The sequence below is a fragment of the Lutjanus erythropterus genome, chromosome 9 (assembly GCF_056507025.1).
Source record: "Lutjanus erythropterus isolate fLutEry1 chromosome 9, fLutEry1.hap2, whole genome shotgun sequence".
In the NCBI taxonomy this organism is placed as follows: domain Eukaryota; kingdom Metazoa; phylum Chordata; class Actinopteri; order Lutjaniformes; family Lutjanidae; genus Lutjanus; species Lutjanus erythropterus.
Genome location: NC_139325.1, coordinates 31,536,893 through 31,549,894, shown reverse-complemented (window position 1 = coordinate 31,549,894; position 13,002 = coordinate 31,536,893). Strand labels below are relative to the sequence as shown.

The window sequence follows — 13,002 nt, the reverse complement described above, 5'->3', positions numbered from 1 at the left end:
TGACAGGAGGGGGAAAAGGAAGAAAGAGGAAAGGAAACAGGAGGAGAGAAGCGCTAGTAAACATGACGAGACAAGAACAAACATCTTAAAGAGTCTTAAAGCCATTTGCAACCAATGACAAAGGTGAAGAGCGTCGCATCTTTGTCACAAGTGAAATTTAAAGGAAAATCAAGAAAAGGGAGATCAGATAGAAAGAAAGAGAAGGAAAAGAGTGTAGAGACAGACTGACGGTGACAGGCATGTTCTGACAGAGAAAAAGGAAAGAGGCTGGATGAAAGAACCGCTGAGTGTCAGACGAAAATAGAAAGTAAAAGAGACAACGGCTGACATGAAGTTTGAAAGGGCAAAGCATTGCTCAATGCATGTCCCAAAAACTGTTGACACCAGATTATCTCACATTATTTCATCTGGTCTGCGTGAGTTATCTGAAGGCGCCGAGTATGAATTCATGAATAACAATAACGTAACGCACTTGACAGCGATTTGTACTTTTAAACAATGTTGTCTGTATTTATTAAAAACCTGGGACAAATTGAATAAAAATGATAGCCCTGAGCCTGATCGAGAGTTATATGTTTCATAACTTAGGCTCCAAAACTTCCTTTGTTCGTGTTCAGTCAACTGAACAAGGTTTTTGCGGAATTCAAATCAAAATGTAGCATTATACACAAATGCTAATGACGGAGTGAAAATAAAAAAGATATCTCGGGGGTCAAAGAGACTGAAGGCAATAGAAAGATAGGTCTCAGATGTATTATTGAGTGAAGTGCCCCTTTAACTGAGAGAAGCGAGGGAGATAGCGAGTTAGAAAGGAGGATAGATCAAGGTAACAGACTGATGGATGGCTCATCATTCATCAGAGGCAAAGACGTGGAGAGCGTTAGACAATGGCGAATTAAAAAGGGTGTTTTTGTGAGCGTGTGAAGGAGAGGTGGGGTAAGAAGAGACGACAATCTGGAGTGTATACTGCATCTGCTCTCTTGTGTAATGGTGGACTTGGTAGATTATCTGCAAATGAAACACCCTTGAATTTGAATTTTTGGTTTGGTTATGTACCTGAATTACAATGAATTCAAATATGACTTTATGCATGAAAAAGCATGAATTCATGCATGTAGTGTTTCATGAACTATCAAGAATGTGCAAGAATTAACAGCATTTCATGCATGACTTAGTGCAAGAACAATAGTGAAGGTATTTCAGTCATCATGATTTCTGAGTTAATGAATGATGTTATCCGTGATGCATATTTTTCAGAGGTAAGTCTGCAGTTAAAGGGCCAGGACAGAAACTACCTATATACTACTAAACCTGTATAGATGTGATATGATCACTATCATAGTTGTGTGGCCTGGCTCAGATTAAACCCTTTGTAAACAAACACATACAGAGAATGAACGCTGTAGAACATGAATTCGCCATTCTAGGGGGGAAAAAATGGTGCACAGGCTGCTGCTTTGAAATAGCAGGGTGCCGCTTCAGGCTTAATAAAGTACATGGTATCAGGTCGGTGCATAGAGGGGTCCGCTCCGATGCTGGTATCAGTGTAAGAACGACTCTAGCAAAAGCCTGACCAGTCACAGCAATGTACATGTATTCTGTTGAATACCAGCGTTGCAGCCATAATTAACTGAGCGTTATCCTGCTTAGTCATGAGGTGACCTGTTCCTTTTTAACACTGATAAATAACACCAGCTCTTGCTTATGATATATACACTTTTAGAGAGTTAACTGAAATAAAGCCCAAAATTATGATCAAATTTGCATTGTATTTTTTCCAAATATATAATGCCTATGTATGAGGGGTGTCACAATGTGAATATTAACTTTCAATAGTTGAAATCAAAGGTAAAATCTGTGATTCTCCCAATTAGATTTTTTCTCTCTACCTGCAACTACTTGTGATGTGTGGCGACGACACAGCGCAGCTTACAGTCCGTTATATAATTTTGATACCATCTGATTCTTTTTAAAGAAGAATTTTAAAATGTGAATGACAGTTCTCAGGGCATAAAACCAATCATATGCTGAACTTTACAAATCTAGACTCAACAGCCTCTCAGTGGCATAGCAGTCAGTACTGGAAAAAAAAAAAATGTTTAAACAGAAAAATAAAATGGAATCTTGACCTTAAAATCGAAGTCAAATTGAATCATGGAGTTGGAGAATTGTGGCACCCCTACCAAATATACAGAAGAGCCACAAACATAATGAGGTCATGAAGAAGTAATGTTTAGTTGTCATTATTAGAATCACTGGAATTCACCAGAATACATGAACGCTGTTGTGACTAGTCAGTTTTTGTCCCGTCCCCTTAACTGCAGACTTAAAAAAAAAAAGACATGAACATCCATAATAACTCAGAAATCATGATGACTTAAGTGTCTAGTTGTTGCATTAATTAAAGTATTGTTCTGACATTAAGTCGTGCACGAGATACTGAGATACAGTCTTGTATATTTCTGATAGTTCATGAAACACTAAGTGAATTAATTCATAATAATTCATCTACCCTCACTGAAAAGTGTTGTGAAATTTTGAAGAGACAGCACAGGGCGAGAGATATATGGAGACGGGTATCAGTTTAGATAAGAGATTGGACAGAAAAGCACTGAAATCTGTCTAATACTTGCTGTTGATGTCTGTCTTATGTAGATATACACTTCTTCTACAAACTTATGACTCTTCCTTGAAGGAGTGGAAACAGAAAGTTATAACTGTTCACATCTCAAAAAGTGTGTTTGATCATTTGAAACTAGACTGTCGCCTATAAATATTGTACAGAGCACAAGAAATCAGGAGGAGAGAAGAGATTCTGACAGCCCTGCAGCCAAAAACTTAATTTTCTCCATCATTTCTTCATCTATCCATCTTAACCTGCTCCCATCAACTGATCCATCTGCCATTTCATCTGTCAACCCATCAATCAGGCATCCATTCATCCTTCTTTTATTCAGCACTCAGTCTGTGATATCATCCACCCATTTCACTTCACCTGTCCCATACTCCCCCATTACTTTCCCCATTTATCTCCCGTTATAATCTAACATCCATCAGTCTGTCTATCAACCATGTCCACGTACCTGGTATCTCTCGACCGTTACGCAACCAGCGCAGGCTGGCGGCCGGCTTGCTGCGCGGCGACACACAGGTGAGTTCCACCTCGCCGCCCTCCACGGCATCCTGCTTCACCTCCACCGTGGGCGTCTCCGGGGGCACCAGGACAGACAGCGTCGCCACCTGGTGGTGCGTGGCGTCCGTGTAGAGCTGGCAGAAGTAGCCGCCCTCATCCCACACGCTGACGTTGGTCAGCGTGATGCGCACCAGCCGCGGCGTGAAGAGCACCATCTGGAAACGGTCGTCCTTCAGGGCTGGAGGTTGGATGGAGACGATGGAGAGAGTAGAGGTGGGACGGATGGAAGTGAGACAGCATGGGACAGGTTGTTGAGGGGGGGGGGGGGGTGAAGAGAGGAGATGAGGTGAGGAAGTGGGGGGTAAGAGACAGGAAGAGTGGCAAGGACAAGAAGAGGGAAGGTGAGTCATTGGTAGAAAAATCTCAATCTGTCTGTAAAGTGAGACTAAATTTAAATAAATCCTGTATTCATGAAAATAGAGAGTAAAACTAAGGGAAAAAATAATAAAATTCCTTGACTCTATTCACTGTAATTGACTCATTTATTCTAATGCTGCAGAGACAGACACAGAGCATTAAGAATTGTTTTGTTTCATGGCACACACACACACACACACACACACACACACACACACACACACACACACACAATAAGACTGAGAAAGTGAGTGTAAAGAACTTGTTTTGAATTTGTTTTCAGATGAGAAGCACCTCTGGGAGTGACTTTGCTGCATGCTCACAAACTTGTTCCCAGTAGACTTGACCCCTGTGTATCGTACCCGGGAACGGTTCGTCGATCTGTGCTTGGGTTCGTTTGAAAAAGTGGTCGCGGGTGCAGTTTACTTCAGATGTGAAAGCCAACCGCACCAACACAAGGAAGTGGACTACTAATGGGATCTTTTGATTGGCAGTGTGGAGATAATGACACAAGTGCCCTCGGGTACAGAACAATGGGCCTCACGTAAGAACATTTTCATATTCTTGTCTTAAATTTCTCTCACTTTTGTTTCCTACGTCAGCTTCAACAAACGCTGATAACTTCAAAAAAACGTGTAAATCATCCACCTGTGTGTATTTGACTGTACATGCATGAGACTTGTAAACTAGCATAGTTTTGAGGAGGAGTTCTGCTTTCAGAGATTCATTAAGGAAAATCTATCATTTTAACAGCGTCAACAGTGGAATTACAAGACCTGCTAAAGCAAATAAATGGGAAAAGCAAGCACTTTTAATAACATGTAACCTGAGGGTCGGACTGTCACTGAAATAAAGAAGAAATATCTCAATATGAAAATGACTTCCGAGAAAAAAAAAGAAAAAAACAATTTGCCACAGCCACAGTACGGGGCGATGCATGACTGCAGCGAGACGAGAGGGTTAAGGGGAAGTTTTCTTCATGGACACAGTGGACAGAATAAATGAGGCTGTTCCTCTGGATAGAGACTTCATAAACCTGCATGTGCAGATAAACGGCCAATACACCTGACAGCAGGTAATAATAGATCATTGACTGACTTATGAGAGGCTTTATATGTAAATTTACAATTATATTATAATTTGAAATGTAGCCAAACAGGATAATGTTGACATAATTATGAAGTGTAATTTATTTTTCACTAATGAACTATGCAGACATGAGTGAAAAACTTCACTGGACCACAAGTAAATTGTGTTTGTACCTGAAAGAAAATTCTTAAATCACTCGAACGCACCACACCTAAAGTGACAACACTAAGGATAGCTTGATACCTCTTTTTCATGTCCTATATCAATATTTATGCCGCAACCTTGAGCATCTGCACATACCGATACCAATCTGATAGTGTTTTTTTTCCCTCTCTTAAACAAATTATAAAACTCCCTTTACTGTATTCTCATTCGCTTTGGAGCAATTCTCAAATGAAAATTACTTTTTTTTTTCAAAACAGGAAATTACTCTGTTGCTCACAGCAGATTGTAATTTCTCATTCATTCAAGCAAACTGCACGCGCCTTGGCACATGTGTCCAAAAAAGTAAATACAATTGTCAACAGATTGCACAATGATCACTTGCACATGGCTCGCTGATCAAAACTAATGAGATGATTCTCAGTGAAATTGTCAGACTCTTCACATCTTCTTAACAGTCTTTCATTGTTTGAGCCGTCACATGCAAAATGATCCATTCGCTTCTCAAAGTCTGTCAGACAAACACGTACATTCAATAAACATCTCAGGTGACAGTGATAAACTAGGAATCACGTGACAGATTTGTGGCAGATTTTCTGTATTTTACTTTACAAGAAATATCAAAGGTGCATGAAATGTTGTTCTTGTTACAGTACATTTAATGAGGGGTGCACTAGGGGGTATCCCTCACCCATTTGAAATGAGTTTATTCATCAATTTTTAGATCAACTCTCAATCAATGAAGGGGGACAGGGTGGGTAAACTGTTGCCCTTGCATGTAACAAACTGCTACACTAGAAATACTGTACAGATGTGTTGAAATTTGAGCCACAACAGAATTCAGACAAAACTTGCATTCGTGTACAGTACAGTAGACAGTCAGTATGTCAAAAAAAGACACGCTTGCAAGGTTGACTGGTAAAAAAAAACATCCAAACATTTTGACTAGTACAGCTCACACAGTGATAAAGCCACTTTTCATCTTGGTGGTATTGGCCAATTTAATTAAACATGAATGAAATGTTTTGATATCCCATGAAGCAGTTGTGAATTTTGCACTTCACAGTTTAAAGAAAGTTAAGACTGTTTTGACAAATGAGCCAAAGCGATCGAGAAAAAAACTTTAATACCTGTTAATGCATGCACTTTGCTTAAACTGGCCACCTAAAAACATCAAGTTCAGACTGTGAAACACATATTCTACTCCCGACCTGTTTCCAAGTGGGTCGTGCTGAAGTCTCACCGACCACAGCCGACCCATAATGACCCCCGTTTTCTCCTTCGAACAAGTCACGTCTATGCAGGAGAGCAGAGAGAAATGTTTTTTAAAGTGTCTGTGTGTTCAGCTCTCAGTTCTTTTGTAGCATCTAATTGAATGCCTGTGGTTTGAAGTTTAGTTTCTCTGCTGTGGTGATATTTGTGCTTTAAGCGTTTTGTGTTTGCTTTCAGCTGGATAGGAGTCGTGTTAAACGACTGATGACGAAAACTTCATAAAAAAGTTTTTCCAATAACAAAATAACAGAGGACTTTTATTGTGAAGAATTTACAGAAAACGAAATGTGTTTATCCACAGTTTTACAGCCGCTTGACTCAAGACAAGTGTGTCTTCACCTTCAAGTGGGTAGCCCTGTTGTAATAAAGATGCAAATCCCTGCTGTGCTGCGCCGGGCTGACGTGCCAAGTCAAACTGAGTCAAGCCAGGCCAGCGCATGGGTTGGAAAAGGTGATTATTTCTACCCGTGCAAACATGGCTGGATAATCAGACTGAATTGCCATTTTGTTCCACTTCATCATTCAGTCTGATGTCACTTTCATGTTAGTCAGTTCATGTTTCTGTGGAAGTCTGATATTTTGTTCCAACCAATCGGTAGTAAGTGAGGTCCTAATCAACCTGTGTTTTTCTTTTGTTCTGACTCAGAAAGATGACATTATATTCTTACAGATCCTCTCCAGACATGTTTTAATATGTATATAAATTGGCCAATTTTGATTAATAATTTGTATCTAATATCTTCTTTTCCCTTATCTAAATCTTTGAAATGATATCTACCCCCCATCTTTCATTAAAGAAAAAGTTTAACTTCTGGACAGCAGATGTTTCCTACTTCATTTTAAAAGCCAATTTCAGTGTTCAAATTTCCACTTCAAACTATTGCAATTTGAATATTGAACCAGGATTGACTTCCAAACCATTTATGAGGTCACAAATCATGATTGCAGGCTCACCCCTGGAAATGGGATTTTCAATGAGCACATAGAAATGTTCCAATTTTATGAATAATGAATATAAGAACATCCATCTAGGAACAAGAAGAAAAACATATTTTTGAGTGGAGGGGAATTTCTGCTTTATTGGTCTGGATGGTGCGATCACTAACCAACTATGAATTCTGGTGATGATCAAAGTCTGCTACCAGTCAAGTGGGCTGCCATGTGAACTAGCTCACGAACTAGTCCCTCACCTCGTCCACCCGTCTTTTATCTCCACTTTAGTGACTAAATCAGCTTCAACAGAGACCCAGAGGCTCCTTCAGCCTTTCAGTTGTCTAATTCTTAGGCATCTTCCCTGTGCCATAGACGTAGAAACAACTGTAAACAACCACAACCCTAAACCTTGTTGAAGTGCTGGAAAACCCCTCTGTGCAGCCAGCAATTCAGAGGTCTGGAGCCAAGCCAGTGCAAACTAGTACCACCCACAAGGAAGTAAAGCAAAGTAAAGTAATAGCAGTTCAGACCTATAGATGTAGGTACGCTGATGTTGCCACTTACAGGCCAAGAAAGTGACAGTTGCTGCAATTGCTTGCACTTTTCTTGCCGATAAGGGCGCGGGTTAGATTGGAACTACAGAGTTGCAGGGCTGAGAGTGATTGCCCTGTTGCTCTGCAGTTGAATGACATGGCCGCCCTTTGTTGCAGGCCCTTCCTTGTCAATTAATATCTACGATACATCTGACATTTTTTTAATCTATCTTTTTGCAGAGAGTAATTGGCAAATATACCACACAGCACAAGTGAAACAAGGCTGTTTTAATATTTGTTTTAAGCTTTGGCATCAGTTTTTCCCTTAGCCTGGAGATAGTTTGTTCTGTATAAGCAGTCAGTTGTATCTCCCACAGTCTGGAACGAGACCAAGTTTTTGCTTCCTTCTAATTTGTGATGTCACTCCCGTGGACAGCTCTGCAGAGGAAAAATTGCAAAACATGGGAGAAATAGTGGCTGTGACAGCACCCGGGACGATTTTCTGCTCTGGAATTGATAGCACTGCTAAATCTAAAGCTCGGTTTGATATAAAAAGTTCAGAGAGAGTTTGCAAAGTCAGTCTCGATGGAGCAGCTCTAGGCTGTACATTGATACAACATAACAGACGTCTTGGTTCTCTCATTTCCAGCTTTGATGGAGGGTGTTGTTCATTTTCCCCAGCACTGATTGGACTATCCTAACTAGAATGTATTCATTCATTCTCTTTGTAACTGGTTGCTTTATTCCTCTGTAAGCCCATTTCTAATTAGTGTCTAGCATTTTTATTGTTCAACTTATTAGGTTTTAATCATTATTGTTTTACTTACTGTGAAGCACTTGGTAACTCTTTTGAAAAGTGCTATGCAAATAAAGCTTATTGCACAACCCAACATTATTTTAGGAAAACTATTAAATTGAGTGGCGATGCCCTTTGAATCAGTGAGAGACAGGCTAAATAATACAATTGTGCACAGCGTAAACACTGCAATTCAGACCGTGAAAAATAACCAAAGACTGAAAAAACGATGTGTAAAATGCATAAGTTTTCTAAACACTTGATTCTACATCTCGTCCTGGACCTCAGACCCACTGAGCTACAATATAGAATAGACAAAAGGAGAAAGAAAAGAAGGGACAGTGACAGGGAGGAAGACAAAGGGTGAACAATTTTCCTTTTGTTACTAAAGAAAGAGTGGAATCAATGAAGGGAAAAATGCTGATAATAACAAATAACGCTAATAACAGTCTGCGGTTGACAGTGGCTCGATGTCCATAGATTCTCATCTGAGACTCACTTTGTATCGACTTGACTGTGAAACCTCTCCTTCTCTCTCCAGCTCCATTTTATGTTTCTCGGTCCCTCCCTGCGCTGCTTTGTGTTGGCTTTGGTTCACAGCAGACACTTCCCTGATGTAACAAGCAGCCATCTCACGGCATAATTCATCACAACACACACACTCTACAGTATAGATATTGGCTTTGTGCGTGCGTGTGTGTGTGTGTGAGAAAGAGAATGGAGGTGGAAGAAAGAATTAGAGAAATAGTCTAATAGAGCTACATAATGTGGCAGGCGGGAAAAAATAATATAGATAGAGACAGAAATCCACAGGGGACTGAGGAAGAGCGGCCTGGAGCAACGGAGTTAGTCCACTCTTCCTGGAAGTACACCCACACTAATCTCTCCACCCCACCCCAAAAAATTTCCCCTCCACCGGATGGCAGCGAGAGCATTGTTAGAGAGCTATTCCCCACAGATAGGTAAATCTTTTTTCCCCTCTCCGCACTAAATGGCAACTAAATGTCAGACTTCTGTTCAAGTCCAAGTTCACCTTTATTGTCCTGCCTCATTTGCATGCCGAGGAGAGTTGGCAATGGGGGGGAGAAAGAGAGATATGGACCGCTGAGGAGAAAAGGGTCCATTTGGTTAGTTTCACCGCTCTATTATAGCTATCAGTCCCCACCATCTCATAAAACACACCCCTGACTGGTTGCTCACTTGCAAAACAGGCAGCCTAATTCACAGCACTTACAGCAGCGCCTCTATTTGGGCAGTTAGCGAGGAATGGCTCGGCACGGAAAGGCCTCAGTTTGTTAGTCTGATGTCTGGGCGGCAGATGGGCAATAGTCAGAAATGGAAGAGCCCTACAGCGAGCGATGGAGCAAACGTCGAGAGGCAGAGAGAGCCAGAGTGAGATGTAATTTACGCTCCCAGAAAATGTCCCCAACGAGGCTTTTCGGTGCTTACGGGAGCCAAATTAGTTACAGGAAGCCATCTATACTTTATACCTTTCCTAACCTTTGGATCGTTTCCCAGCGCTGTCTCTTTCTCCAGCGCCTGGCGGACGCTCCCTCTCCTTTCCTTACTCTCTTGATTGCTACATCTTTCTTAGCCAGTGGTGGCAAAAGTAGACACACTCTTTACTCAAGAAGTATATTCAAGTAAAAAATGACTCTGGTAAAAGTAGAAGTACTGATTCAATTTCCTTACTCAAGCAAAAGTGAAAAAGTACAGGCTCTCAAATGAACTCAAAATATTAAAGTAAACAGTGCCCTCTGAAGGTCATCTCTACCAGCTGTTTCCGTGCAAAGCTGACTGAAATTCATCAATTCTCCGCCGCCCAGTCTCGCTCTCTTGTCCGTTTCATCTTGTTATGTCTTTTATGTCTTTTTCATTTTTATATAATTTTAATTTTTTTATGTTTTTCTCGTCTTACATCTGTTTCATCTCGTTACGTTGTTTTCGTCTTTTGTGTCTTTTTAATCTTGTTGCATCTGTTTTATCTTATGCCGTCTTTGTCTTTTTTGTCTTGTTACGTCTTTAATCTTGTGATGTTTTTTTTTCTGTTAAACCTTTTTCATCGTCTTCAGGTTTTTTTTCATCTTGTTATGTCATTTTCAACTTTTGCGTCTTTTTCATTTGTCTTTTATGTCTTTTTACGTCCTTTACATCTTGTTAAGCCTTTACGTCTTTTAAATCTTGTCTCGTCTATTTTTATCTTGTTATGTCGTCTTTGTCTTGTTTTTTCTTTTTGCGACTTTTGTGTCCTCTCATCTTGTTACGTCTTTTTCATCTTGTTATGTCGTTTTTATCCAACGTCTTTTCATCGTGACATCTTCGTGAATGCAAGAGCAATTTGTCTGCTGTCAGAAACCAACTGGTTCCTGATTTTAAGTTCACATGTTGTTGTCGATTTGCCTGACGGGTTTAGTAATCTATTTATTTGTTTCCACGCTGCAGAACAACATTGCAGTTCATAGAGTCAGATACCATTGTTTCTTCAAATGGACTCATTTACCCAAGACAAAGAATATTTTGTTTGAGTTCTTGAGACTTTTTTTTAGAAACTTGCCAATAATCCATTCAACTGTATTCATTAATTCATTAAAAACAATGTTGTGCCCAACTCTTTTCTTAACTCTTTCTTATTTTCTCTCTCATTACAGCTTTCACACCCCTTCTTTGTTCTTGCTCTGATGAGGCTTCATCTTGCTTTCCTGATGTTGCAGGTCCATGTCTTGTAGAAGAGCAGCCATGGCAGCTCTTTTTAAACACTTAATGGAACAGACCAGTACTGCTGATCTTTTGGAATTGGGGGGTGAAAGTTGAAAGTACGGTTTCAGGGACGTCAACTAGCTAATTAAGGCCTCTCCGTGATGGAGGTGACTAACAAGTGATGAAAACACGTGTCTAACAGAAGTACTTGAATGCTGTACCAGTGAACAGTGAAAGCAGCTCTTACGTCATCAGCATTTTAGTCTAATCTTGGCACACTGTTCAGAAAATCCTCAGTGACTACCACTTCTTTGACAGAGACTGTTCCTGAGGGGATTGTGGGAGTCTTGATTGTCAAATCAATGTAATTACAAGTGCTGAAAGTTGTAACGGGTAGGAATGTGAAAACGTGTTCAAGTGCAAACTTTCACAGACAGAAATATCACGCCATATGTTTGCAAACATGAAATGTGCCTTTGAATTACAAGATTTTTTATGTGCTGCAGTAAAAACACAGGTTCACTCTTAGAAATAAAGGTGCTAATGAGAACCATGAAGGATTTTTCGGCTTGCCCCTATACGAGAGCCCTTTTTGGTTACTGGTAAAAACTTTTCTGAAGGGTCCACTTACAACCTCTTCAGAAAAGTCCTACCTAGAACCCAACATAAAGGGTTTTACCTAGAACACTCTGTGAAAGGGTTCACCCAGAAATGCCCTATGAGAGGTTTAGAGAGAACCCTTCTGTGATGTAACGAACCCTCATCACAAGTACAGTACAGCACGCTCTGAGAAATAAAGGTGCTAACTAGAACCATAAAATGTTCTTCGGCTTGTCCTCATAGGAGAACCCTTTTTGGTTCCTGGTAGCATCCTCTATAAGGGTGCTAAGAAGATGCCACACAAGGGGTTCTACCAAGAACCATTTTATATTCCATGGGCTTTATCTATAATCTACCCAGGGGTTTTTACCAAGAACCCTTTTATATTCCAAGGGTTTTATCTAGAACATACTCAGGGGGTTCTACCGAGAATGTTTTTTATATTCCAAGGGTTTTATGTAGACCCCACCAAACCCTTTTATTATTATGGTACAAAGAACCTTGATAAACTCACATGTTTGGATTAAAAGTGTTCTTAATGGAACCCTTAGTCTTACAAAAAAGAAAAAACATGACTCACCCTTTCTTCAAAAAAGCCTTCTTCAGAAGCAAATGGTTCTGGTAGAACCTCAACCCTTCAGGAAGAACCGTTTTGAAAGCCACATTTCTCAGAGTGTAGTCTGAGCACAGTTTAAAGGCTAATGGTGTGAAAGCATTGCTGGAAATGTCCTTTTAACCCCACTTCATCATGTGGAGGTTTAACTACAAAGTCAACTACAAATAATCAGCTCTGGATCTGGCAGCCACTCATTTTCTTGACACTTTCACAAGGCATTTCTTTAAGCACGGTACAACAGTTGAGGATGTCTATATACAGTTGTGCAACACACTTCTAGGACTTGAATTTATTTGCCATTTTATACACTGGAAAGATGATGAATACGTAGCGAGTTTATAGCTGTGAGAGTGGCACTTACATGGTCCTTGCAGCTGAGGAGTTCTTTATCCATCACAAGCTAAAATGCATGAGACAAATTTAAACACAGTAACATTTGGAACTAAAATGTTGCTCAATTAAATTAAATTTAATTTGATGCAAGGACAAAAATATGGCCTCAGTTACAGTAACAGATTGAGATTAAAATAATATAATGTGTGAGATGAGCTACTTTGGAACTCAGCAACATGCAGCTTGAGTGAAGTTAGCTCAGCAAATAGCATCTATGAGAGTCTAAATGAAGTTGGAAAGATAAACACCTGTCACATAATTACAACAGCAGATCAGTCCTTCTCAGAATCATAACTGATCAAAACCACTTTTATTGCCGTGTGTCAGAGACTGAATGAGTTCTGCAAATGGAAAGGATCAG

At 40.1% G+C, this 13,002-nt stretch overlaps 1 protein-coding gene across 4 annotated transcripts in view; it reads right to left on the bottom strand.

Moving 5' to 3' along the window:
• cadm4 (cell adhesion molecule 4) overlaps nt 1–13,002 on the bottom strand; it is a 252,199-nt gene that overhangs the window by 39,999 nt on the left and 199,198 nt on the right. For all 4 annotated transcript variants that reach the window (XM_084727118.1, XM_084727119.1, XM_084727117.1 and 1 more), the window contains exon 3: nt 3,084–3,371. In XM_084727118.1, the coding sequence (XP_084583244.1) occupies nt 3,084–3,371 (288 nt within the window). The remainder of the gene's footprint in view (nt 1–3,083; nt 3,372–13,002) is intronic.